Source organism: Halyomorpha halys, unplaced genomic scaffold (genome assembly GCF_000696795.3).
Source record: "Halyomorpha halys isolate HHAL.00 unplaced genomic scaffold, Hhal_1.1 Scaffold171.1, whole genome shotgun sequence".
Classification (NCBI taxonomy): Eukaryota; Metazoa; Arthropoda; class Insecta; order Hemiptera; family Pentatomidae; genus Halyomorpha; species Halyomorpha halys.
Window position 1 is genome coordinate 303564 of NW_027115842.1, and position 27621 is coordinate 331184.

At 29.8% G+C, this 27621-nt stretch overlaps 1 protein-coding gene across 2 annotated transcripts in view; it reads right to left on the reverse strand.

Annotated features, from left to right (window-relative positions):
- The window catches only part of E(Pc) (Enhancer of Polycomb), a 44030-nt gene that overhangs the window by 3825 nt on the left and 12584 nt on the right, over nt 1-27621 (reverse strand). For both annotated transcript variants that reach the window (XM_067052809.1, XM_014417897.3), the window contains exons 2-11: nt 26311-26449; nt 24210-24304; nt 19161-19301; nt 17960-18243; nt 17226-17376; nt 15301-15513; nt 12474-12628; nt 11223-11321; nt 8198-8523; nt 5805-5943 (exon numbers count right to left, since the gene is read on the reverse strand). In XM_067052809.1, the coding sequence (XP_066908910.1) occupies nt 5805-5943; nt 8198-8523; nt 11223-11321; nt 12474-12628; nt 15301-15513; nt 17226-17376; nt 17960-18243; nt 19161-19301; nt 24210-24304; nt 26311-26386 (1679 nt within the window). In that variant the 5' untranslated portion in view covers nt 26387-26449. The remainder of the gene's footprint in view (nt 1-5804; nt 5944-8197; nt 8524-11222; nt 11322-12473; nt 12629-15300; nt 15514-17225; nt 17377-17959; nt 18244-19160; nt 19302-24209; nt 24305-26310; nt 26450-27621) is intronic.

Here is a 27621-nt window from a genome sequence, read left to right on the forward strand (position 1 = left end):
TATAATTTATAAATACATATTTTTTAAATATTTGACAATTTATTAACACATATTTATGTACATATTTCAGATTTTTTAGCACATAAAAATCCTATCCCTACTTATCACCCTACATACGTATACAAATTTTGTGAAGATAGATGAGTTTGTGTTCAAATTAATGCTATTTCTATGATTTTTGAAAGAAAAAAAATAAGGAAAGGTGAAAATTATGAAAAATTTGTTTTTATTTTTATGTTCCTTAGATCAGATTTACTAAATGTATTATAAAGTACAGTTGTAAATAGCAATAAATAAATATTAAAAAAAAAATAAAAATTTTTTTATGTTGCTATGAAAATTTGTTCCAGCCAAGAATAAAACAGTTAAACAAAAGATAACAAAGCTATAACGCGATGAGGAAAATTCAGGCAGTCTCGACGTTTCCCGTTGGAATCGGAAATTTCTACTTTTCCTTTTTTCCTCCTTTTTTTATTCACTAAATTCTTTAATATTTTGTATTTATCCATTGTTTATTATTGCGAACAATGAGAACTGTTTATGTTTTTCAAGCAAACAAAATTAAAGGTACGTGGTTTCATGAAGATTTTTTAATAATTCCTTAATAAAGCCCTATCAGACTATTTCAATGAGGATTGAAAGGTCCTTGAAAAACAATTTTCTGCCCAGCCGGATTCGAACTCAGGTCCTTAAGAGTTAGTAACCACGCACATTACCCCATGGCTACCGCGCTCCCCAAAGATTATATCTATCCATTTTTTATTAGTGCTAACAATGTGCGATAGTTGATTATTCAAAACAAACAAAATTTATAGATACTTATAGGAAGATTTAAAAAAAAAAAAATCCCTATTTCAGCCATTTCAATGAGGATGAAGCCGATCTGATATTAAAGAACATCTAATTACTCATATAATTTTTAAAATATGTGATTTCATTTTGATACAACTTTCCGTTTTTGAGCTAGGCTGATCACATATACACAGACCATTTTGTGAAACTTCGTTATTTTGACTAAGGGGACCTCAAAACAGAGATGGGCAAAAATTAGCTATAGCTCAAACAAATAGCTACAATTACCATGGATACGAATCTTATTTATGAATGAACCATTGATAAATAAATATTTTTTTTTTTTTTTTTTTTTTAAGTTCGCCATTTTCTCAATGTCTTTCTTTTTAACGACAACTATTTCTGGATTCTCAAGGCAAGAATGACCATAGTCATCCCATAAATAAATCCAACTTTTATTGGATTAATCCAGCTAAAATTGGAAAGTTTTAAAAATTTTACCAACATTTTATTTAGTTCTTAACAAAAACTTGTCGACCAAAACTGAAGTTAATTTGACAAAACAGGATTATGATTATGACGACATAATAGGAATCAAGATTAATTATTATTAGGGTTAGATGCAATGAAAAAATTCAAATTAATAAAAGATGAATCCAACAGAAAATAAATGATAAATCTTTTAGAGTTTATCATTGTTGATAACGAACAGCGATTTAGCATAAAGACTAATCAAGAAATTAATAGGAATGAGCATTCAGTTCAAAACAATCAAGAGACTCATAAAAGACAGGAAACTGCATGTCGATTCAGACTATTACAGCACTTACTAGACAAACGGTCTAAACTTCCAATCCATTATAAAAGACAGATCTACAAGACTACAATAAGGCCTATCTGGACATAGAGGGTTGAGCTTTGAGGTTCCACTAAACCTTCAAATCCAGTCCTTACAATCCAAAATCCTTCATAAAATCCTCAATGCTCCTTACTTTGTCACAAATAAAATCATATATAAAAACCTAAATGTTCCATATGTAACAGATCTAGCCCTGCCCATATGAAACCTGCTAATGTAAAAACGTCATCAGAGTGCTACCAATGGATAGATTCTCTATACGCCTGTATCACTCCATAGTAACTTACATCAAATTTACTTAAAGTATTATTACATACATTAGTAAATTCCAATAAAGATAAGACACAAATAATTTAAATATTGAGATTGAAATTGATTCTAGATCCACTGTTATTGTGATCAAGGCTTACTAAACTTAATAAATAAAAGCAATAAAATGATTACCTCCAGTAGTTGTTCAACTGGATAAACAGAAGTCAAATAATGCAATAAGCTCTGTAAAATTATTAGGTTGGTATATATGAAATGTATTTTTTTTTTTACATGCAAATATTTATCTTCCTGTTTTGATTATGCTTTTGCTTTTGGCATAACCTCATTTATAGTTGTACTGTCCACCGCCAGAGTCACATTTCAGCTAAGATGATTTTCTTATAAGTGTTATTTGTTCCTTTTTTGTTATTTGTTTTGAATTTTGTACCGATATGATTTCCACCGATATTGGTGTAATTTATTGTATAAGTATAAACTTGGTAATAATGCTGCAAAAGCTGCACACAATATAAACCAGGCATTTGGGGAGAATACTATTAAAGATCGAAAAGTTTAGCATTGGTTTGAAAAAATTTTAGTCTATTGATTTTTCACTACAAAACATACCACCCATTATAAGCCCAACACTCATTAATTGATATGGCCCACTACTTCTCCATGATATGCTCCGCCACATACATTGCACAGAACAATTGCGAAATGAAAAGTAATTGAAATATAAAGTTTTGCAGTACTCAGCCTATTTACTGGATCTTTCGCCAACCGCCTTTCATTTTAAAAAGTATAAAATCGAAGACGGCCTAAAAAATTCAATATCTGAATTAATTGATTCTAAAGATCAGAATTTTTTTAAGACTGGCATCCATGCTTGCCTTATAAAGCCCCGCTAGGAAAATTGTATTGAATTGTTTTGATAAAATAAATATATATTCACTTAAAAATTTATTTATCATCATTAAGAGATAATTTTAACTTCAATTTTCAAAATCAAGACAAAGATATAATAAAATTAATAACTACTTTACAAAACATATTTTCAAAATATACAAACGTCAGTGTAATAGACGAGACAGAAGAATTGGTGATGGCAGTGAATGCGCGGGAGGTATCGGGCAGAGAGGGAGAGAAAAATCATATTTTTTTGTGGTTGGTTGGTTTTTAATGAATGGACATTAATGTAAAGTCTAGTGTATTTTTTGGTTTCTCTGATCAAGAAACCTATATATAAATTTAATATACTTATTTAAAACATAAACAAACATTCTTAAATTAGGTAGTACATAGATAAACAGAATCATAATATCTTAGAAATATTACGATGAAGCTTAGAAATTAAGTTAGCAAGGACATCATTTAAATTGATTTAGTAGAATTGAGTTTTCAAACTTTAAAAGAAAATTACTGATATTTGTCCCTTTTCTTGAGACGAAGTTTTCTAATTCATTTGTTTTTCAAATAGTAGAATGATATTTAAAAAATATATGAAATAAAGCATTGAAGCGAAGTTTGAAAACAAACCTGTTTGATTTTTTTATTTTTTTTATTTGTTTCATAGTTCAGATTAAAGTTGAACCAACTTTATTTGTTATTGCATCATGTATAATTATACATAACAAACATACAATATATCTACTTCATCATTTCCTTTCTTTCTTTTTGTTTCTAATTAAAATTACGAATTACATTAGGCATTCTAAAATCATTCTCAATCCTTAGCTAAAACATATCATTTCATTTCTCAACTCTCAGCTTTAACATACAATTTGTCTTGAACTTATGCATCATTTCTGATCATGTTTAGAAAAATATTTATATTACATTTTCTCTCACCAAAATTTGCGATAAGTGATTCAGTTATAATTTATTATTAAAATAAACTGTATTAAGTCGCCCATCACGAAAGTAAAAAATTAAATAAACAATGAAATTTATTTAATTGTTGTTAATATGCCCACAAGTTCAACTGTGGTTTAAAAGCCCTATTCCCCCATTTATCTGTGGTTTAAAAGCCTCCCCCTTCCCACCATTATGTGTGGTTTAAAAACCCCATTCAAACTCAAATTTTTCTGTAACGAATCTGAATATAACTTGACCTTGAATAGAGGCCAATCCGTCATTTCATGAGAGAAAATTGCAGGCAAAACATTAGAAGGGTAAAGATAGTAATTTTTTAATTGCATTTTCTTTCTCAGAAAAATGTTCAGTAAGAAGTGATCGAGTTATCTTCTATCAATAAAATAAACTGTATTAAGTCTCCTATTGTGACACTAATAAATACAGTAAACTATGAAGTAGCTTAAAAGCCTCAAGTTAAAGGGTGAATTAAAAGGCTCCCAGTTTAAATGTGGTTTAGAAGTTCCATCGAACTAAAATGTCTCTACATCAAATCCGAATATATGTCAACCCCTCATTTCATGAGAAAATAACGGAAAAAAAATTAACCTATATTATCAGGGTAAAGATGTTGATTTCTCAAAGTAAATTAATTTTAAAATAGTTATAGGCTAAAAATAATTTCTTATAATGAATGATGGACAGTATTCAATCAGCTAGTTCCCTAATAGACGCTTAAAAAAAAGTGGGCAACTCCTCCTCTGATCAGCCACACTATGACTCCTGGTTCACTAAAAATTAAATTCACTAAATTTTGCATTGGAGTACACCATTTCAAAGAGACCCCGAGACCAAATAAGTTTATATACGATAAACAAATACTTACGGGCTCTGAATGGTCCAATGCCCTGAAATTGAATATAAACTAAGCACCCCTACGTGGAGTCCCAGGTGTCAGCGGACAGGATAGAGAAGTTAGGGTCCCTCTGTCGCAAATGCAACAGTGCACACATATGCTGGGGAAATGCCCCAACAACCACCTCCTCATAACACGCTGACATCATAGAGTGAAATACGAGTTAATGAAGCTCCTAAAGATTTTGCCTACTTTGACGAGGTCTACTGCGTAGATACGGATAGATCCACAAGATATGCGGATATTGTTGCATTCCCTAAGAAAGGGAAGTCGGCCAACATTCTGGATCCCACCATGAGATATGAAAATAACGACCTTGACCAGGCAAATAAGGTAGATAGGGAAAAGGAAATCTACGATAAATGTATCCCTTTCCTCAAGGAGAAGTCCCGTGAGGGCTTCGGAGAACGAGACTTCAACGTGAGAGGCCTCTGGTTCGGAGCCCGTGGAACGATTCCCAGCACAACTAGGAGCTTCATGGAGGAGCTCGGGGTCGATGTCCAGGACGTGGCTAGGATGACAGAGAATATAATACTGGACTCCCTGGGAATCAACCACCACCACATGCATGGAAATCGATGAGTATGGGAGTTTATCCAGAAGTGGGATGGCATGCATGCATCGCATATCTTATTTGTTGTTTTAGTTATTACTTTATTATTTTAAATATTTTAATATTTGTTATATAGGGGAATTTGTTGATCAAATGGGGTTGTGAGATAGAAGGGAAAGAAAAAAAAGGAATATATCGAAAAACTTGTAGTTAGTTTGTAGAGTGGTATTAATTGTAAAAGAAAACTGGAAAAACAAAAAAAAAAATGTTATCTTTCTATTATATTACATCATGTAAAAATATCTAACATATATTTGTCCAGTCGCGGATTGATCAGTATGCTGTGTAATGTAGTAACCCGATGTATTTGGGCAGCATAAATGAATAAAGTATTTCTTTCTCTCTCTCCTGTCTTCCTGACATAATATTTTGTCTATATTATTTATTCAGTTTAAAAATTATCGTGACATATTTAGGTGAAGTGATGTGTTTTTAATATTATCGGATCAGCTGCAGTAAATTGAAGGCCATGTTAATTTTAATAAGAAAAAATAAAATTAAATGAAACTATAACATACCTGTTGAGCTGCGTCGTTGTCGATGTCCTCGATGCATACTTGGTATTCAGATGGACCGGTGAGCTGTTCGCCGTCCCATTACCCGCGACGCTATTGCTCCATTTACAGCCGCTGCTATTCCAAATCCCACTACCACCATCTATTAAAATATATATAGTCAATTTATGTAATAAAGAGACAAAACATTATTAACATAATTACAAGTATAGTTAGATTTTTCAAAGCATTCTTTGTGAAGTCGAGTATGATCGTATTAATGAGAAAAAATAAATTAAATGGTCTTAGTAATTGGAAAGACACGTGCAGACAACCAAAAATTTGAAGTTTTTTGACATTTCTATGTGCAATATTTTATCCAATATTGTTTTATTCAAAAACATGATTTATATAATAAAAATATGTTATGACATAAATATAAGTTCATATTAAAATAAAAGTAAACTTTGGTAGTTTCTTCATAATAAATAATACAGGCATGAACAGTTTCGTTTTTATTAAAAAACGTGATAATGTGAAAATTAGGTTTTTGAAAATAATTTATAAATTGGCAGTATATATATTAACATTCCTCTTTTTGACTAAAAATTCAAGTAAATTATTATATATGATAACTACTAATAGTTCTTGATTTAACTTATTATAGAAATCTTTATATTTTATAGATATTTGAGTGATATATTTCTTCTTAATATATTTATTGATAAAATCACATATTTATTGCCTAAAATGTTTCAGGATCCTTACCATTACAAGGTCATGGTTATTATTCATTTATTTAACAAATAAAAATTTTCTATATATATTATTAAATTATTTTTACTTGTACATTTTATAATATAATGTTCCTTATTTCACTTTTAGCACAATTCCATTTTCAGAAAAAATTGATGATAAAGTATTGTAGTAAGTATTGCTTTGGATGTTTTTATAACTAATAAAGCATTGGATGACAATAATAATAAAGTAATGACAGTTGTCAATTAGCTCATCTTGATTCTCTTCCTCACAAGTCCGAAGGTCAACGAGGCACTCATTAGCCAAACTTTCACTTTTCACTCAGTTTAGGCGTGTTTTAATAAATTACTTTAATCAAAATTCATAAGTAAACAATAACAAGAAGTTTTGGAAGAAAAGGTTATAAAATAAGTTGGTCATAAAATCCTCTAGGAGCTCTCATGCATTTAACATTTAACATAACTTTAAATAGGGCTGCTCACAATCCTATACTTATAACATTTAACATGATAAAATATATTAAATTTAAAACATCACGAATACACCTGTTATGAGTAAAATTGGGAGTAACTTTAAACTTCAACAGTAATTCTTTACTTTATGAGTTACACCAGTCTGACATTCCATAAGAATTAGATCGGTTTTAATTATATTCGAACAAATAAATACGAAAGTCATCTTGTCATCATAACTTTATATAGACCATTTAATAAAAAATATATACTTAGCATTTCTAATATATTTTGTAACAAAATAAATAATATTGTGTAATAAAAATAAAGAATAACTCCAAGGTACCTGATAAGCATCAGATGGATTAAGTGCTAGTATCTATAAATGATAAGTCACATTTTCATTTATTGTTTTATATTGTTGTTGAAAAACCAATTTTGAAAACTCTTTCGTAATGAAATTAGACCAATAATAATGTATTATGAATTTATTTTGAGATAGAGTTCTCTAGCAATGTGAATAGTGCTACAAGGTACAAGAAGATATATCGGCGCTAGCACTTTTCGCCATTGCAGCAAAGGCCAATATATCTGACTCGGGCATTAAAAGGGTTAAACAAAAATCAGTAAAATTATGCATTATGCAGTGATAAGCTGTCAGATGTATTTTTGTCGAGGTCTGAAGAGATGGTACTTCTTATTTATTGTTATTATTATATGGAAACAGACCATGGAGGTCTAAGTCCTAGCCTGATGTATTAGGAAATACATCGTGCGTTGCTTGACGTGGTTTTTTCATAGGGTAGGTTTGTCACTCCCACGCTTATGTTTTTGTGAGTGCCACCCATTGGCTAACGGGCCTCACAAATGTCTGGGGAGGTTGTGAGTGAGTTTTGCATTATTTTGTGCTTAAAAAAAGCCCGGGTAGGCCCGGGATTCAATCTGACAACCTCTGGGTTGGTAGACTGGCTCGTTACCACGCTGCTACCGCTGACCCCGATATTTCTTATAATGAAAATTAATAAAAAAATATTTAAAAACCAATTTTTAACTGAATAAAATGTAAGAGATGATATCCTTTAAATTAAAATTAATAAAAAGTTGTTTAAAAACAAATTTATAACAAAAAGAATATAATTTGACAAGCACAAGAACTGCCGGTAACCTTACATTTATTATATTAGATATAAATAAAATAGAACCTACAATCGCTGTGATTAGTAGGTCCGTTTTGAGTAGTAACGGGTGGAGGTGGTTGTAACCTTTCTGCTATCGCTGCGACAGGATCTAACAAAAACCTCGAAGATCCCGTTTCAGACGGAGGGTCGATGATCATGTTAGACGTCGATCCCGCCGTTGGTATTTCCAAATCTGGAAACAGCTCGCCGAGATCCAATTCTACCGTTGTGGATTCACAATCAGTTAGTGATTCAACAGTTAAGCAGATAGATCCCGACTTCAAATCGTCCTCCTCTTCCTTAACAACAGGAGAAGGATCGCAAGGTGGTTTAGGTTTATAGTACCGCGAGCATCTAAACAATAAAATTAGAAATATATTAATAGAAACTTCCATTTGATACAAATTATAAAATATAATTTTTACAATCACACTCAGACCACGAAGCTGACTTTCTACATTTCTTAGCAAACTATTAGTCAAAGTAAAAGAGACTAACAATTAATATGCATGCCATTTTAGCATGCTGAAAATTTACACAAAATAATAATAATAGAAAAAAAAATCAAACTTAAACAAATAAAAAAAATATGAATTAATTGTGAAAGGTAATCTTTCTAATATTGGTTTATTTTTAATGCATTTCCTATATATTCCTAGTTTCGAGGTTTATTTCATCATACTTGTCACATCTAATAAATGCATAAAAATAAATCTTCCAAAAATGTATTATGAATAATTACTAATAAAAATATATATATATTTCAATTAAAGTAAAAAAAAAAATAGTTATCATAAATAGATGGTTGACTGTATGTGAATTATGAAAGATGGTCTGGGTTGAAGTAAAGAAAAACAAGTAATAGTTTCAAATATCCACTAATAAATGTTTCGGCCCACTTAGCCAATCTTCATCAGGGTGCATTGAAATGTTGACTGTTATAAATAGTTAAAAATATTTCTTTTTATTTTTTTTTTTTTACCTCGACCCAGAGCATTTCAGCATATAATAAAAATATAAGTGTAGCTAATGTTCTTAATCTAACTTTCTATAACTAGGAGTTTATTTTAAGTACTACAAAAAGGAAAGAATTTTTGATATTAATTATTTTAACATTTAAACATTAGAAAAGAAAAAGTTCTAGTCCAATTTAATTATAGAGTAGAAAAAATACATTAAATGGCATCAGAATATAAAATATTCTCACAAAAAGGGAGAGAAATGAGAATTTTTTTTTTTTTGTAAATGAGTTAAATCCATTAATATTTCATGAATGTTCTCTTCAGGCATGATCTTCCCCAGTTCAAGTTTTAATAGAAGGCATTTCCTGTTCTTTTATCATCATACTCAAAAATGCTCATCCTTATTACCGTAACAGATGTAATAAGATATCAAGATGAAAATGAGAATATCTAGAGTACTGCTGTTATCTGCCTATCTTTAATTTTTTTTCAGAAATTCATGGACAAAGCTGTATTTTTTGTCATTACAAGGTTTTGCTTTTTCATCATTTTTTTTTTCAGAGGCTTCTTAACTGATCAAAACACCAACTAACCTATCGATTCAATCAGCCTGAAGGGTTTGACGAACTTCGGCTGGGATATAAATTTCCAAACGATTTGTAAATGAGAGTATCCAGAGTACTGCTGTTATCTGCCTATCTTTCATTGTTTTTCAGATTTTCATGAACAAAGCTGTATTTTTCGAGATTACAAGGTTTTGCTTTTTCGTCATTTTTTTTCATAGGCTTCTTAACTGTTCAAAACGCCAACTAACCTATCGATCAGCCCGAATGATTAGACGAAATTCGGCTGGAGTATAAATTTCCAAACAATTTGCATCAACTTATATGAAAAAGATGGATTTTTTATCCATTTATTATGGATTGATCCTTGATTTGAAGTGTTAAAATTTAGAATATGATGTTCAACTGAAGATAAATTGTAGAAATAACAAGTAATGGCTTGTCTGAATTTTTACAGAAAATAAATTATGATACAATATATTTTTTTGTTTATTTTAATACATTGATGTTTATTTGACATGTGAGAAAACTAGCTTTCTTTTACTTTTTAAATCAACTACCAATCCGTAGAAATACAGAGCAGAAAGATGATACAGCTTCTTTCATATGTACTTAGAATATAAATTAAATATGTATTTTTTGGATGTGCATTAAATTTCAATTGAAGTATTCAGAATAACATCCTCTTTTTTTTTTTAAACTCGATTAGAGAACTAGAACATTTTAATACAAAACTTAAAACTGCTCCTTTTTAAGAAAATAACACTTGTACATAAATGCTTTTTGAATATAACTACACTATAATTATTATTAACCCTTTGCACTCGGTTGCCCACTCTGAGGGGACAACGTAAGTCTAGCATATCACTCGGTAGTCCCCTCTTCCACTGCCATAAGAGACACATAATTTACAATTAATTTTCTATTAAAATGGCACAAAAAATAGATCAAAATATGATAAAAACATGCATGATAAATAAATCAACCGTTTTTACGTCAAAAGAGGTATGCGAAGTGTATTCACGAGGGACAATACGCTTCTCTAATCTATTGAGCAATATGTAGAAGAATGCCTTAACTGGTTCTAAAGTTGTACTATATAATATCATGATTCCATGGTGTATGCTTTAACAAAAAAGTGGTGTCAAGTTGCTGGTAGGTAACACGGAATGGTGCCGAGTGCACAGGGTTAAAATATATTCATATTATGTTCATGAAACACTTAATGTTACACATGAATTACTTATAATCAAAATATATAAACTAAGAAATCTTAGAAAAAAATTGAATATAATTCAATCCGTAAATAATTATTAAAATCATGATTTTAGGCTGACCTTTATCAGATTCAGTAAAGAATAATAATTCCAACTGTAAAAGCTTTCTTCAGATAATTATTGTAACAACATTAACACATTATCTAATTAGTATTGTTTACATGCAGCAGGATCCATTTTGTTTTACCAAACCGAATCAGTAAATAGTGCATAATATACTTTCATCGATTTGAGATTAAAAAAGTACACACGGTATTGGAGGTTTAGGTCGGCTGGCGCTATCTTGAATTTTGAAGTCTAGCGAAGACCAATAGTCATCCATTGAGGGTCCAGCCCGGTCAAGGATAACTCTATAAAAAAAAAAAAAATAAATAAAATAAAAACAATTCAAATTGTAATTAAATAAATATAACACACACACATAACATAACATAAAGTGGAAACAATCTTAATTTCTATTTACCATCTTATATTCTTCATTTTCCAATAATTGAACAAATGAACCAATAATGGGTCAACATTGAGAGACAAGTTTTCTTCTTGAGTTATGAGACAAATCAATTTAGAAATGAAACATCAAAGTTATTTTTAAGGAGGAAGGCAAGATTGAGGATCAAAGAAAGACCTCATGATATACAATAGGTAAAAATAAATAACTGCTTCTAATCCTTAAGAACCAAAATGATGAGAAGAAAAATCTGAAAGTAGAGAAGTGTAAAATGTGAGGATTCAAAACTCGACACTAATTCCATCTTTGGAATACATCAACTGATTGAATCCAGCAGCGGTCGACAGAAATTCATGTTGAGATTAGAGAAGATAAGTTTGATTCAACCAGGTTATAGACCATATAATAATATCTTATATTATAATGGTGTATTCTCCACAGGATAATGGTGGTAAATTATAAGTTTAAAAACAAATAAGGACCAAGACAAACAGTTTCTTGAACTGTAGACAAGAAATTATGCAATTAATTGAGCAACTCCTTGACTAAAAAAAAAGGAAAAATTCTTTTAACATCTCAAGTTCTTTCTGAAAAGATTGGTACATGGAGATTATGGAAACATAAAGGGTCAAAAATAATATTTAAAATACACATATTTATACTAATATCATATTAACAGTATTATTTAATTTATTAATTTTAGATTTAATTAACATATATTCATTTCAATGCCCTCCTCCTTCATATATCAATAGCTTCCGAGGGATTGATTCATTCATGTTGGTGTGAATTTTCCACTGATAAATTGTCCTGAATCCATTTGGCTATCTTGGCAGCCCATAGAGGTCGCTGAGGAATTAGCTTCTCAAAGGGCCCCTTGATGGCGCTAGTAATTCTTTAAATGGATACTTTCATTTTTAAACAAAACAGCCTATCTATCCTAAACTTACAATACAAATATCCACCTTGGATTCTACTTTCATTCTAACTAACCGTGAAGATGTTTCTTTATATTAGAAGCAATAATATTAGAGATGACTAATGAAATGGTTACCTGCCGCCTCTGCCGACACGTCGCCTGACAAGACCGACACACGTAGGCTTAGGTAACGATAAAGTTGCTAAACTAAACCTGTAGCGCTCCTCTCCGGCTCCACCTTCTTCGGGACTAGTCCAATTCCAGTTTCCAATACCTCCACCTTTTACTGCCTAAATTTTAAAAATAAATTGAAATAAATTACATAATCGAAAAAAAAACATAATACAGCAAAAAATAAAAGAAAGATGCATGAAAAGGTGCAGCCAACAATAACTCAAAATAATAAAAAAAAAACTATTTATTGTGAATAGAAGCTTCCCCCCACGGCTTCATCAGGCCTAAATGAGATACAAACAACAAAAAATATGTTAACACGTTGACTTCCAACTTGTTGCCTATGACACCAACCTACGAGATAACTCGTAGTTTGCTTACTTAGCTAAACTGACCAAACTTAAATTGGCTTCCTAGACTGAAATCATGAAAAGTACTGTGGCAGTCAACGTGTTAAGAGAATAAGGGAATAAGATAACACGAATTAGAAGTAAACTAAAGTGGGGCTAAAAAAGATGTATCAATATGTGAAAAATTATATAAAAATAAACAAATTAAAGAAAATAAAAATAATATGTACAGCAAAAAATATAAATAAACAAAAAAATATATAAATAAAAGAGAAATATAAAACAAATATAACACACACTAAAAGACAGAAAAAGGGGATAGGAATAAAACAAAGGTCAAGAAAAGAAGAAAATGGAGGACGAAATAGGACATGCACCTTTTGATGTGAAGGAGAGCTAAAGAATGGCTTGAAGCAGATGGAAATTATCAACAGGGCACGTGAGTGGAGGAATCTCACGGTTGAATAATGAGAATTAAATTTGAAAGTAAATGAAACAAGATATAAAATAACATTTAAGTAAGATAATATTAGAAAATATAAAAGTAAATATTAAATATAAATAGATATTAAATATACATTATTATATTAGATATACATAAATATATAATTAGATAAAACATTTTTTAAAAAAATAAAATATACTTTTACAAAGGCGTTATAAATTTATATAATACAGAAGAATTATAATCAAATGATATAATAAAGAACAATTAAGAATATTAAGAACAATAATATATATGTCTAATACTGGTTTTTTGGGTAAGACTCCCTTTGAAGCCACATATACTGCCTAACCATGGTTGGGGGTCAAAGTTTTTCATTTTGTGGGATCACCACTCAATAAAAAAAGTCAACGCCACAGGTCGGATTTGAACCGGCACCGCCAATAGACATCAAATTGGTAAGACTGTGTCTTAACCACTGAGCTAAGAGTGGCCCAAATCTCTGTCTAATACTTTTTGTATTCTTTATTCATTTCTACTTTTCACAAAATTTTATATCTTTTTTAGCCCTCTCTCAGTTCACTTTTATTTTACATTATCTTATTTTTTTACTCTTTTAGATATCTTTAGTTCTTCGCATATTTTTTTGGCCCTGATGAAGCCCTGCAAAGTTGAGCAAAATGTTGGTTCATAATATTTTTTTTTACTATTTCAATTACTTTTTAACCCACTCTGGCTTTCTTCCTTTTATTTATTACGTATGGTCAATCAACGATCTTCCAATAATACAGTAAAACATCGATTATTAAGAATTATCCCATGCCAGCCCTAGGACAAATTCTGAAATGACAGGTGTATTTTTGTTTTAACTATTTAAATAAATCTGACATCGAAACGCATTTAAAAGGATAAAAACAGGAGCAAGTACAGTATTCCCTTAGAATAGAATAATAAATAAATTTGAGAGATAATGTTATAATTCTATCTTTATTTTAAAATTTTTATTCCAATATCGAACCAAATTAAAGAAATTCCAAACTAAAACCAGAAACAACTGTTCTTATATTTAAAACAATCCTCAGGCCACTGCTGATGTACGGCTGTGAAGTCTGGGGAGGGGCATCCCTCACGAAATGGAAAAAAACTACAATCTTTTTCAAAATAAAGTCCTAAGAATCGCAGTTAATGCTCCTTGGTTCATTAGAAAAAGCCAATTACATCGCGAATTACAAATGGAGTCAATAGAGGATTATATCAAAAAACGGTTCATGAAGTTCCACTCCCAGTTGCCGACAGTTAAAGTAGCAGTGACCTACAACCTGGGAAACCCAACCTCAACCCAAAGACTGAAGTCCAGACTGCTGCAGGACATTCTTTTATAAATTTTTAATAAATATAAAATTAATTCATAGTCACACTATCTCTATTTACTTATTATTATTATTCATTTTATTTATATTTTTCTTTTCTTCTCTCTTCCCTTTTTCAAATTAACTTGTTTCTTTTTACTATTAGAAGACAATTGTTTGTTTTATTTAAGTGCACCAATATCATTATTTTTTCTTGAAGAAGTTTATCGGGGGGTGCGGTCAGCAAAGGACAACATAAATAAACAAAACAATATTTATTTATTTTATGCCGACGTTTCGACCTGAGTTTCAGGTCTTCATCAGGGATAGTGGCGTGTAAAGGGGACGGGAAGCAGCTAACTGCTTCAGTTATCATTATTTTTTGTTACTAATTTTACTTTCCTCTTTTATTAAGAAGTATTAATCTTATCTATTTATTTTATTATTAATTTTTTTCTTTTAATAAGAACATTTTATATAGTTAGGGGTGTCATTTGTATGAGTATACCCCCTCACAATTGACTGTTAAAAAATATACATAATATAAGTTATATCAACCATGTAAGGCCCACCAGGCCGATCTGGTATAAAAAAAAAAAAAAAAAATCAAATTAAATGTATTCAAATTAAAATAAAATAATTACCGCATGATACGTGGTCAAAGGTGTCCTATGGAAAGGAAAGGCTAATTGGGGAGAGACGGGGCTTTCTACATCTTCCTCGGCAGAAGATGCAGCGCCGCCGCCACCACCAGCAGTACTATTGGCGGAAGGGCCTCCGCCAGTGCTAGTCGTCCCTCCTTTGTGTTTCCTTTTTTTGTACTGTCTTTTTTCTTTTCTTACAGTATTGAGATCCTCCTGAAACAAATAACAATAAATAAAAATTAAATTTATCACATATAATATAATAAATGTAACTGACATCTCAGAAACCCCCAAAACAACACTTTATGACATACATACTTCTTACAACCTTCATTCACCATCCTATTTTGAGAAAAAATTAATTTATCTTTTAATCGAAAGAAATTAAAAATTATTTGGAGATCAAAAGCTGTAGTGGAAGAGGCCTTTCTTGCCTTTGATGAAGCTGGCACTTATTATTACCAAATATATGATAGCTGGTCAAGAAAGAGGTTTTAATGAGGATTTTGTCCAAATTGGTCACTACCCGGGAAAATATTTCCCCTTTAGCTATTCATCAAATTCTTTTATATTATATCTTTGCCAATTTTTTTTATTACAATTCAAAATGTGAGGGAGTTAATTATTTCAAATAAACTAAACTATAGATACAATAGAGAAAGTAATTCCAAAAATTTGGTATTTAAACCCTATTATATTACTTAAGTGAAAAAATAATAAATAAATCGATAATCACAAAATCCAGAGAGTCGAGAACAGATAAAGCTTAGAACATAGGCTATAGGAAGATAAATCAAGACTTGAAGCCATATCGTAAAAAAAAAAATAATAAAATAAAAGAATTGTTAAGGAGCCTGCCTAATTTAATTTATTTTTATTAACTAACATATTTATATATGGAATATAGAGTAATGGAAAAGATTGTGACCGTGTAAAATTTCAAATTCGAGTTTTCAACAGAAATACCTCATTTAAAGTTCTCCCGAGTTCAAAAAACCCAAATCTCATAAAATGTGATCTGTGTGTCTGTGAACAGCTTAGCTCAAAAACGAAAAGTCTTATGAAACTGAAAATACATTTTTGAGGCAGTTATAGTCCAGGGATGTGACAGTAACTTTTTCGAAAAATCAATTGATCGGAAGTACCACTTAATAGAACCGATTTTTCGAATTTTTTTTTTCAATTTTCTTAAAAATGGCTCAAACGGTTTTGATCAAAACACGTCATGTCAATGAAGAATTGGTCTTTAATATCAGGAAGGTCTTATCCTCATCGGAATAATCTGTCAGGGCTTAAATAACGAATTTTTAAAAAATCTTCCTCTACACTACATACCCTTTAATTTTGTTCATTTGAAAAATAAAAATAAACATTCTCAATTTTAGCAATAATAAGCAATGGATAAACACAAAATATTACAGAATTTTATGAAGAATTAAAGGAAAAAAATGGAAAAATCCAATTTTAACAGGAAAAACAAAGGTGAAAATAGCGATAACTTCAACTAGCAAGCCCATAAATCTATACAAAATTTGGGGACGTACGTACGTAGCTTAGTAAGTGAAAGTTGTCTGATGTGTACACAACAACAGATTTTTTCTATTAATATATTTTCATTAGATTCCTCGACTTTCTGATGAGTTTGATAGTTACTAACTTTTTCTACTTCTCCATACCAGTCCACACTCTGTTAGAGCCGTATAGAGTAACAGTGGTGTACGTCATTCTATTATCTCAAAATTAATTTCCATAAAAAATAATTAATTATTAATCTCAAATGTTTTTAAAAAGTTGGATATGATTGAGACTGGCCACTTTTAACAAAAAAAAGTTAATATTTTTTTTATAAATACCTTACATCATTTTTGCATTCAACGGCTAATTTCTTTTAACGATAAATTTAAATGATACCTATAGAAGTGTACCTTAGGAGGTTTGAGGGGCCATGAGGGAGCATGATGATTGTGAGTAGAAGAATTGTACTGGTTCGAATAGATCGGAGCGAAAGCGGGCCTCACTGTTTTGAAAGTTGAAACTTCATTCAATAGGCTTCCGGAGAAGTCATTAGCTTCATACCTATAAATAATAAAATTTATAAATAAATATATTAAAATAAGGTATATAAGAAAATTAGATAAAAAAAAGTTAGAGAAAAGGGAAAGATGGAAATGAGCTAATGACAGTTTTACCAAAAATATCAAACAAATATTAGTGAAAATGAAAATAGAAATTACTTATAATAGTAATTTAGTTAATACTTTCTTGGATATAAAATTACAATATGCTTTAATCTCTGTAATCTAAACTTGCAGAAATCCGAATTCATGCTAATATTATTGGAATATAGTTTATATTATTGGAAGTTTCTAATTTTCATCTAAAATTAGGAAATATGTATTAATTATATGTACATTAGTTACCCCTTTTTTTTTTTGTTAATTCATTATTTCATTTTCTTTGCTTTTCAATGAATCCAAGTATATTGTAAAACATGCTTGAACTGAAGTTAGATCACCAACAAACATAACTTGTAAGCATACTGTCAACACTTTAATAGTATACCATTAAAACATCCCCATTTGCCAAGTTAATTTAAGACAAGAACTTCTACTCCTAACAATGATATAATATAAATAAGCGAATTAATTACTTTACGTACCTCTTTTCGTACAACTGTATAGAAAGCTTCAATAACTCCTTTTTTGCCGACTCCCTGCGCTTGACTAGATCAAGGAGTTGTAACGCCCTCGATAGATCTCTTCTCAGCTTGACCATTTTCTCGTAAGACATTTCATCATTCTTACGATTCTTTCTGGTCTGCATTTTTTCCGTCCTTCGACGAAAAGCCAGATAAGGGTTGTTATCGGAGTTGATATTACCGCTGCCACCCAATATCCTATAGTTGGCTTCCGTCCGGACGCAAGGTACCAATGGCTGAGGTTGCTGAAAAAGTATTAAAAAATAAATAATAGGAATTCATACAAAATAGAAGGATAAATTTAAAATCTTGCATATAATTTTCTATTAATTGTGAGGTTACATGAGATTTTTTAAACAATATAATTCTTATTATCTTAGTTTACTTGTAATAGTATTAATTGAAAAGATAATATTATTTTATTTTAATACTAGTGTTATTCTTTATTAATTTTTTTTTAAATACAAACTATGGATTGATTCTACATCTAATTTACAATTTCCTTGAGAAATGGTATTTAACAGTTTGAGACAACACTAAAAACGAATGTAATTTGTTTTTTCCTAAGAAAAATTTTGTTGACATACTTTACCCCAAGCCACATTATGTTTCTATATTTTTTTGTAAATATAATATAACTTGATAGATTGAGTAATATCATTTTATTATTCTTCGGAAAGTTTAAGGTGCCACGAAATGTTTTTAGTTCAACAAGGGTGCTACGAAATGTTTTTGGCCCAAAAGATCGCTGTGGCAAAAAAAGTTTGAGAATGCTGATCTAGACTAAAAGTATTTTTAAAAAAAAATGAAATGAACAGCATAAAAAGTAACATCCAAATTAAGTATAATCTAAGCAATAAAACAGGTTTATTAATATTAAAGTAGATGCCCTAGAAATAGTCGCAACCATTCAATAATACAAATAAAATTCTATATTAAACAACAACGCTGTATTAAAAAGAAATATAAAATATTAAAGAAAAACTTTTTGAATGTTATAATTGAGAAATTGTTGAGCAGCATAATGAAGTTTTCGTGTAAATATAAATTTTAAAATGATAATCATGAAATAAAATACTATCAACTTGGGATAAACATATACAAAAGTATTTGTGAGAATCGGGAAAGATAAACAAATTATGAACAATTTGAAGCAACTAACCTTAGCCAGTCGTTTACTGAGCCAATAGTCGAAGATAGCTATCGAGAGCTCGTCATCATCTTTGAGGAGAAGCTCTTTTCTGTTTTGTGAGGCGAAGTTTTGAGTCCAATTACTTTCGAGCCTGTCCATCATTTCCTCAAACTATACATAAAAAAAAACAAAAAACTTCAGACAAAAAGAAACAATATAATTGTAATGAGTTCCTCTAATTGATATTTAAAAAAAAAAGTTTACTGTAGATTAATCCGGCTAACACAAAGTTTGTATCTAAGTTGTAGATGTCAAATTTTGATTTATTACATATCACTAATCAAGGACAAAATGGTATTACGAAACATAGTTTGCTTTGGTAGAAACTAGAACAATATTTCGGACTTTAAGCTAAATTAGCCTACTTTTTTCAAAATGTTACTAAAAAACATTGACAGAATAACAGACCGTTTCTTTCTAATTTTAAATTTTACTATAATTCAAAACCAAAATAAGCTCTTCAAGACAATTACTTTCCAGGGGCATCTCTCCAAAAATTGTCATAACTTTCTCTTAATAAGTGAAATATTCTCATAAATATTCACCCACAAGATATAAACATAAAATAAATTCCAACTAAATTTTATTAGATGTTATGGGTAGTAGAAAAAAAGAAAAAAAAAAAAAAATAGCCTTCAACTATTTATTAATGGCTTATTAATAAATAACTGTCAAACTAAATTGTAAATTAAAAATTAAATCCGTACCGCTACAACTCATGAAGGGTCCACGGCTCAGTACTTTGTAAGGGAGTACTGCTACTAAACCAATGGTTGTGCAAGGAGGTGATTTGGTCAGAATCATACTTGACCACCAGATTTTTTTTTTTGGCCAGTTCGTAGCCGAGCAAGTTAAAGCTCAAACTATGACTGGCTAGTGACTGCAGTGGGGCTGGTTCGAATCCCCTCTGGGGGGGGGGGGGTTGTGACTTTTATTTCTGTCTTGGTCCCATAAAATAAAACTTAAGATCCCCCATCATGGTTAGGACAGGGAGGTAATCTGTAGATAACCCTACTTCAAGTCAGAAAGGGCCAGGAAGGTGGTATAAAAAAAAAAAAAAAAAAAAGATTTTAATCCTGTCAAGAATACCTACTTTAGGAGGCTGGGTGAACCCCGGGAGAGGTTCCAAACCCACATAGCTGACTCACGGCTACAATACAAACTAAATCTGTACCACTACAACCAATGAAGGGTTAGGGGTGCGGCACTTTGTGAGGAAGTACTGTTACTAGACTAACGGTTGTGCAAGGAGGTGATTTAGTCAGAATCATGTTTAACTTTAAAAGGCTTAATGGAGCCCGGAGAGCTTCTGAACCCATAGGAGTGACTCGCGGCTACAGTGAAACAGAAAATAATTATCAGCCACAGTCAGATTTGAACCCAGGTCCATGGAGTTAGTAGTACAGTGCCTTACCAATGAGCTACCCACTCACCATTTATCATATATTATCTAGAGAGAGAGAGAGAAATGCTTTATTCATTCATGCTGCCCAAATACATCGGGTTGCTATATTATACAGCATACTTATCAATCCGTGATCGGACATATATAAATTACTTATTTTTACATGGTATAATAAAATAAACAGAAAACATTTTTTTTTTCTTTTTCCCCACAGTTTTCTTTTAAAATTACAAATTTCAGTATACAAACCAAATACAAAGATTTCAATTTATTCCTTTTTTTCCTTTTCCCTTCTTGACCATTCCATTTCACAATTTTTATTTTATTTGATCGACACATTTACTCTCCCGAATTCCCCCCTTCTCAGATCCTCCCCAGTGACCCGCTAAACAAATTCACTATTAGACGGCAGTGTGAGATCAAACCAGAGAAATACTAGTCACAGCAGTAGATTAGTTTACAGTAAAACAAACAAATAAATACATTTTACCAAAACAAAACTAATACATAGATTGAAAGGAAAATATAATAAAAAGTTGGTTAAAAGAAATACTAGATTGGATACATAAGTAAAAATAAAAATAAAATAATTTAATGAATAAATAAGTAAAAACACACAAATCGATAGGTCCACCTACTAAAATAAATAAATAAACCATCCCCAGGGAGTCCAAAGAATAAATTGAAAGAATGTTTAAACTCAATGGTACTCTGAAAAATGCTGGTTAGCCAAAAAGTTTGACAAGTGGAATTTGAGAAAAATATAATTTTCAAGTAATAGCCATTAATTTTTTTAATGGAATTTTTATCAATGAAATAAATAAACAAAGCAAATAAGGTGTAAATAATGTGAATAATTTATTTCATATACATTTAATTACAATTTAAAAATTATCAATTACGCTGGATCTTCACATTTGCTACTTGCCGCAAATCCAACACTTGTATAAAAGCTTGGTAAACAAAGGAAGCAACAAACATTGGTAATCACACACTTGTGTGTTTATTTTGACTTTTATTGGATATTACATTTGATTTATATTATCCGCAATTCAACTTGACTTAGCCAATCCAAATACCTCATCCTCACACTTGTGCATACTTGATTTTGCCATAGTTTGGCAAATATGTAGAGGCTTCTTTAGAATATTATCATTTATTCATGTTCTAGTTGTATATTTATTCTGTTCATTATAATTTAATAGAATATTAATAACAACTTCAACATTTTTTTTGTTTATTTTCACATATTTCTCTCAAATTCATCAGGTCAACATTTTTGGTTTTTCATCATTAACAAGAAAACTATTATACTTGAAAATTCCGTTACAGTCTGAAATGAAAGCTTATTTAATTAATTTGCTTCAAATTTAGCCTGTATTGTTGTTCTTGTAAAAGGAATTTTTTTAAACGATATTCTAGAAAATATGAAGTAATTTTTTACTTTTAGGAGAAAAGGGTCAATGTTTAGAGAGCTATATTTAAGAAAGTAATAGTCAAACAGAGCTCATTTTTGCTTTAAATAGGAACATATTTTTGACGGCTTCAAAAAAGAGAACCTGCAAGCTGTTCTGTAGCACGTTTGGAGTTATTCATTAATATATTATTTTATATATTACATTATATATATTTATAGTAATATATTTTAATCTCTAAAATTTAAGTCCTTGTATAGGTAAAGTTTCAAGATTACACCAACCTCTGGCTCAGTAACTGGCCGTTAGTTAAAATATTTACATTTACATTCGTACATTGTTGGATTAACAATGCAACAGGCGGTTATTCCATTTTTGTACATGAGCACGGGACTCACGTTTACGTTTAGTTTTATAAAAGGCAAGTACAATTACAGGGCCGTCTGCAAATGTTGTGTTACATGTAAAATGTTTTACCATGTTAAATACTAAGTCTTTGTTCTGTTGATCAGTTCATGACAACAGTTAACATTTTTTTATTTTATTTTAAAATAGGTACACAATGTATATCAAAATACATGAATACATATAAAAATAACTTTATATTAGGGGTTTCCATGATGTGTTAAATGTAAAATGTTTTACTATGTTAAATGTTATAAATACAAGATTGTGAGTAGCCCTATTTAAAGTCATGTTAAATGGTAAAATACTTAAGAGCTAGCGGATTTTCTGAGCCACTTGTTTTTTTATAGCCTTTCCTTCGAAAAATTTAAGTTATGGTTTACTTCTAAGTTTTGTTAAAAGTAATTCATTACAACATGCCTAAATTAAGTGACAAGTGGAAGTTGTGTGAAAGTTTGGCTGGCTACTGAGGAAAAGAATCAAGATGAGCTAATTGACAACTGTCATTAAATTATTATTATTGTCATTCATTGCTTTATTAGTTATAAAAACAGCCAAAACAATATAAACACAAACTACGAACAAGTAACCTAACACATCAAGCATATTATATGTGATATCGTTTTAACTTGATAAAAGAAGGAAATGTTTCTCCATTTAACAAGTTAACATGTTAAACTAAATATCATGAAATGAGGGTTATCATTTGATCTATAGAATCAAAATTTAATTGTTGAAGTAAAATGAAAATCCATCTTTATTCCGGGGACACTTGGTGCCCTAAGAATAACAATTTAGAACAGTTTCAATAGCTTTAAGTTTTAACTTATTTTGAACATAATAACATAATTAAATAAAACTATTACAATATTAATATAAAATAAAATATGAACAAAAGATATTATACATGCTTGTACTTATTTTTATTATTTACAAGTTCATAGAAGATTGATAGTCGAGGAGATGGATATATAGGTTTTTTTTTAAGCCCGATAGAACTTGAAATTGTAAAAAATAACACAAAAAATTAAATTGTAATCAAAATTTTTTTTTTATTCGAAAGATCAATACGTGACATTAACATTTGAAAATGATTTCGGGCATATGGGCACCACGGCTGTTCTTGACGAAGCGCATTCTGGACGTCCAATTTTGGGCCACTTTTTCGAGCACTGCTGGCCGTATGTCACGAATAACACGAACAATGCTGGCCTCCAAGGCGTCAATTGTTGCTGGTTTATCAGCATAAACCAGTGACTTCACGTAGCCCCACAGGAAATAATCGAGAGGTGTCAAATCGCACGACCATATGCGGCAATTTTGCTTATTAACAAACCCGTTAAGCCAAAAATGCGCCTCATCGCTGAACACAATTTTACAGAATGCGCTTCGTCAAGAACAGCCGCGGTGCCCATATGCCCGAAATCATTTTCAAATGTTAATGTCACGTATTGCTCTTTCGAATAAAAAAAAAATTTTGATTACAATTTAATTTTTTGTGTTATTTTTTACAATTTCAAGTTCTATCGGGCTTAAAAAAAAACCCTATATAATTGGTGTTTGAATGATGTTAAGGAGGAAGCTTTCTGAAGCATATGGGTAAGGAGTTCCAAAATGATGTAGTTCGAAAATAGTTGTAATATGAAAAAAAAAATTTTTCTGCCCTGATTTGTGATCAAATATTAATAAATGCATGTAGAATAAAAATTTATGTATAAATGATAATTTATTAGAAAAAGATAAATTTAAAATAAAAACTCTCATAAAGAATAGAAATTTTATAATTTCGCTTACTTTTAAAGGAGTGATATCAAGTTTTTGTTTCGAAAGCCATTTTTCATCTTCAGAGTCAATGTCATAGTCTGGAACATCCTCTTCCATTGAAAATGCTGAAAAATTCACAGGTATACGTATATCATTTGATTATATAGAAAATTACTATTATTTTCTTTTTAAATATCAATATCTCATAAATTGTTTTCTTATCATGGTGGTTTCATGATAACCCATATCACAGAAATGTGGTTTTAGGTTTTATTTAGGTTTCAGTTACAGTCAAAAAATTATTCAGTTGATTGCTTGATTAATTACAGTGATTATTCTATCGTGAAAATTATGCCCAACTAATAAAATGGATATATCTAGCAAAACTTGTAAGGTACATTATTCAATTGAAAAAAAAGGTTTGATTAATTTATTTATTTAATAACAAAATAAGCAGATAAAATAAAGAACTTATGATAATTTTAAATAAATAACATATACATTTTTTTTTAAAAAAACTTAATTAAATTGTAGAACAAATTATTTATAATTTATAAATGAGGAAATGGTTGGGGTGCGGCTAGTGAAGTACACAAATAAGTAAAAATTTATTTTTTTAGTGCCAACCAAAGTTTCAGCCAGAATTTCAAACCTTCATCAGGGCTAAGCACAAAAACAAGATAAATTATTACTCCTTTTGTCTTACATAACTTTATACTTTATTTCTGCATTTTAGTATTACATATTTCATGGATTACATATATTTTATTTTTTATTTTTTCCCCATAACTTTAATCTTAAATTATTTTTATTAAATTAAAATATTCATATTTATTTATTACTTTTGGATTATATAACTTTATATTATATTTCCTTGATTATGTTATTTTACTTGTATATTTAATGACCTACATATACATTTTATTTTCCACTTTTTTCATCCGTTTATTTTAAATAATTTTCTTTATTAAATTAGTAGTAGTATTAGTAATTAGTAGGGAAAAAAAAGCCGGGTTTAGCACAGGGCTCAAAATCAACACGACGAACGAGCCTGAACCGAAAGCACCCACCGAAGAAGAAATATACACTTATATGATCGACACCTACTCCTCCTAAAGTACCGTAAGACGATAATTTCAAATCTTTATCAGGGCTAAGAACAAACAACAAGATAACTTATTTACTCCTTTTGTCTTACTTAACCTCATATTTTATTTCTATGTTCTAGAATTTTAATTACATACTTCATGGTTTACAAACATTTTCTTTCTCTTTTTTTCCTCCCCTACTTTAATCTTAAGTTATTATTATCAGATTAAAATATTCTTGTGTATTTATTCCTTTTGGATTATATAATTAATATTTCATTTACTTAATCATGTTATTTTACTTATATATTTAATGACCTACATATACAATTTATTTTATACTTTTTTCACCACCTTATTTTAAATAATTTTCTTTATTATATTATATTTTCTTTCCTCTTACTTAATTTTAATATTAATTTTCTCAAAAAGCCTCAATCTTCATATAATACTTAGACTATACATGTCTTTCAACACTAATCCTTCTGTATATCCTTTTATTCATTGGTTGCTATCTTGTTTTTTGATTTTAGCTCCGATGAAAATTTGAAATTCTGCCCGAAACGTTAGCACTAGTAAATAAGCTTATATACTTATTAGTGTTCTTCCCCGACCGCACTCCCAACCGTCTTCTCCTCATTTATAACTATTAATTCATCATTATTTATAATTTAACCAATTAGGAATTAGGAACCAAGATTTTTTGTTGTCCTATATAAACCAAACATATACTTTTTTCATTTCACAACAAAAACCAAAGGCTCTATCAATAACTGAAAGTGATATACAAGAACACCGTGTTCCTTTGATTTATGTTGCAAACTAAAATTTTTTTTCAGATAAATTATCGATGTAGCTAAGAAAATATGATTTCACAAATGTTAGTTGGCTTCTGACAGTATATATGGGTTCAATCATTCTTGATAAAATTACTTTTGTTTAAATCATAAAAACTTCTACAATTAATTAAATGAATAAAAATTCTAAAAATGAATTAAATTTAAAAAAATTATATCATAATATTCATTATATAATCTGCTTACGTTGCATGTGAATCAGTTGCCTAGGTGGTTTATAATTGGCTGGATAGAGTCGTTCAAAAGCTTCTCTATCTTCCATTATTGAGACTTCTGGAGTTGGGATGATTAGACCAGTGACGATTGCCCGTTGAAGATGATGTTCCTAGAATTTCAAATTTATTAAATCATAAAGCAAAGAAACGGGGAAATAAAATGAAAAAGTAAATTAATAACCTCTTTTATTTTTTCTTGAATATAAAAGTGTTTTGTTAAATATAAATGTTTCTAATATACACAATCATCTAATCTCAAGAAAGCTCTTTAAATGGTTGTATTTTGTTAAATAATGCAATAAATAACAAAATTATTTATATTGGAAGAAGATAGTTGGCTGTATGAAGTAGACTGTAGGAAGGAAGATAGTCCGGGTGATGGTCAATAAAGGTCTTAAAATAGTAAAAGAAAACTATTTATTGTTAAACAACGTTTCACCCCACTTTGTAGAGCTTCGTCATATTGAAACAAAGATGACAGCCCTGATGAAACCCTGCAAAGTGGGACAAAACTTTGGTTAAAATAATTAGTTTTATTTTACAATTTTGATACCTTTATTGACCGCCACCCGGACTATCTTCCTATAAAATTATTTACACATTGTCACTTAAGATGTAATACCCCATAAGTCCGAAAAAAAAATTTATACACCTCATATTTTAACTTACATTATTAAAACTATTACTCAAGGCTTAATATTAAATGTTCAGGCTGTTCCTTAATCACTATTCTTAAAAATAAAATTGAAATTGCCGAAATTCAAGGATCATCCTGGGGTATATATTTAGTTTTATCTTACTTCCGCAAGTCTCTAAAATGATGCATTGATTTTTACATTCACTTACCCATATACATTAAGGGAAAGTATTGCGAAAGTACAAAATTTTGAATTAAAGTTTTCAATAGAAATACAAGTTTTGTTGTCCCATGAGTCCAGATAACAAAGTTTCACAAATTTTCTGAATGTATGTGAACAGACTAGTTTAAAAAACAAAAATTCATACAAAACTGAAATTACTTATTTAACATAGGTATATGCCTGAGAGGTGATGGCAACACTTTCAATAAAATCGACCAACAGGAATTGTTACTTAATAAAATCAATATTTCACATTTTTTTTTTATTTTCTTAAAAACAACTCTAACGATTAAACTCATAGAATCAATGCAAAATTAAGAGTTCTTTAATACCATGTAGGTTTTATCCTTACTGAAATGGTATAACAGGGCTTAAATACAAAAATATTTAGTTGTTAGCAATAATAAAAATATATTTATATA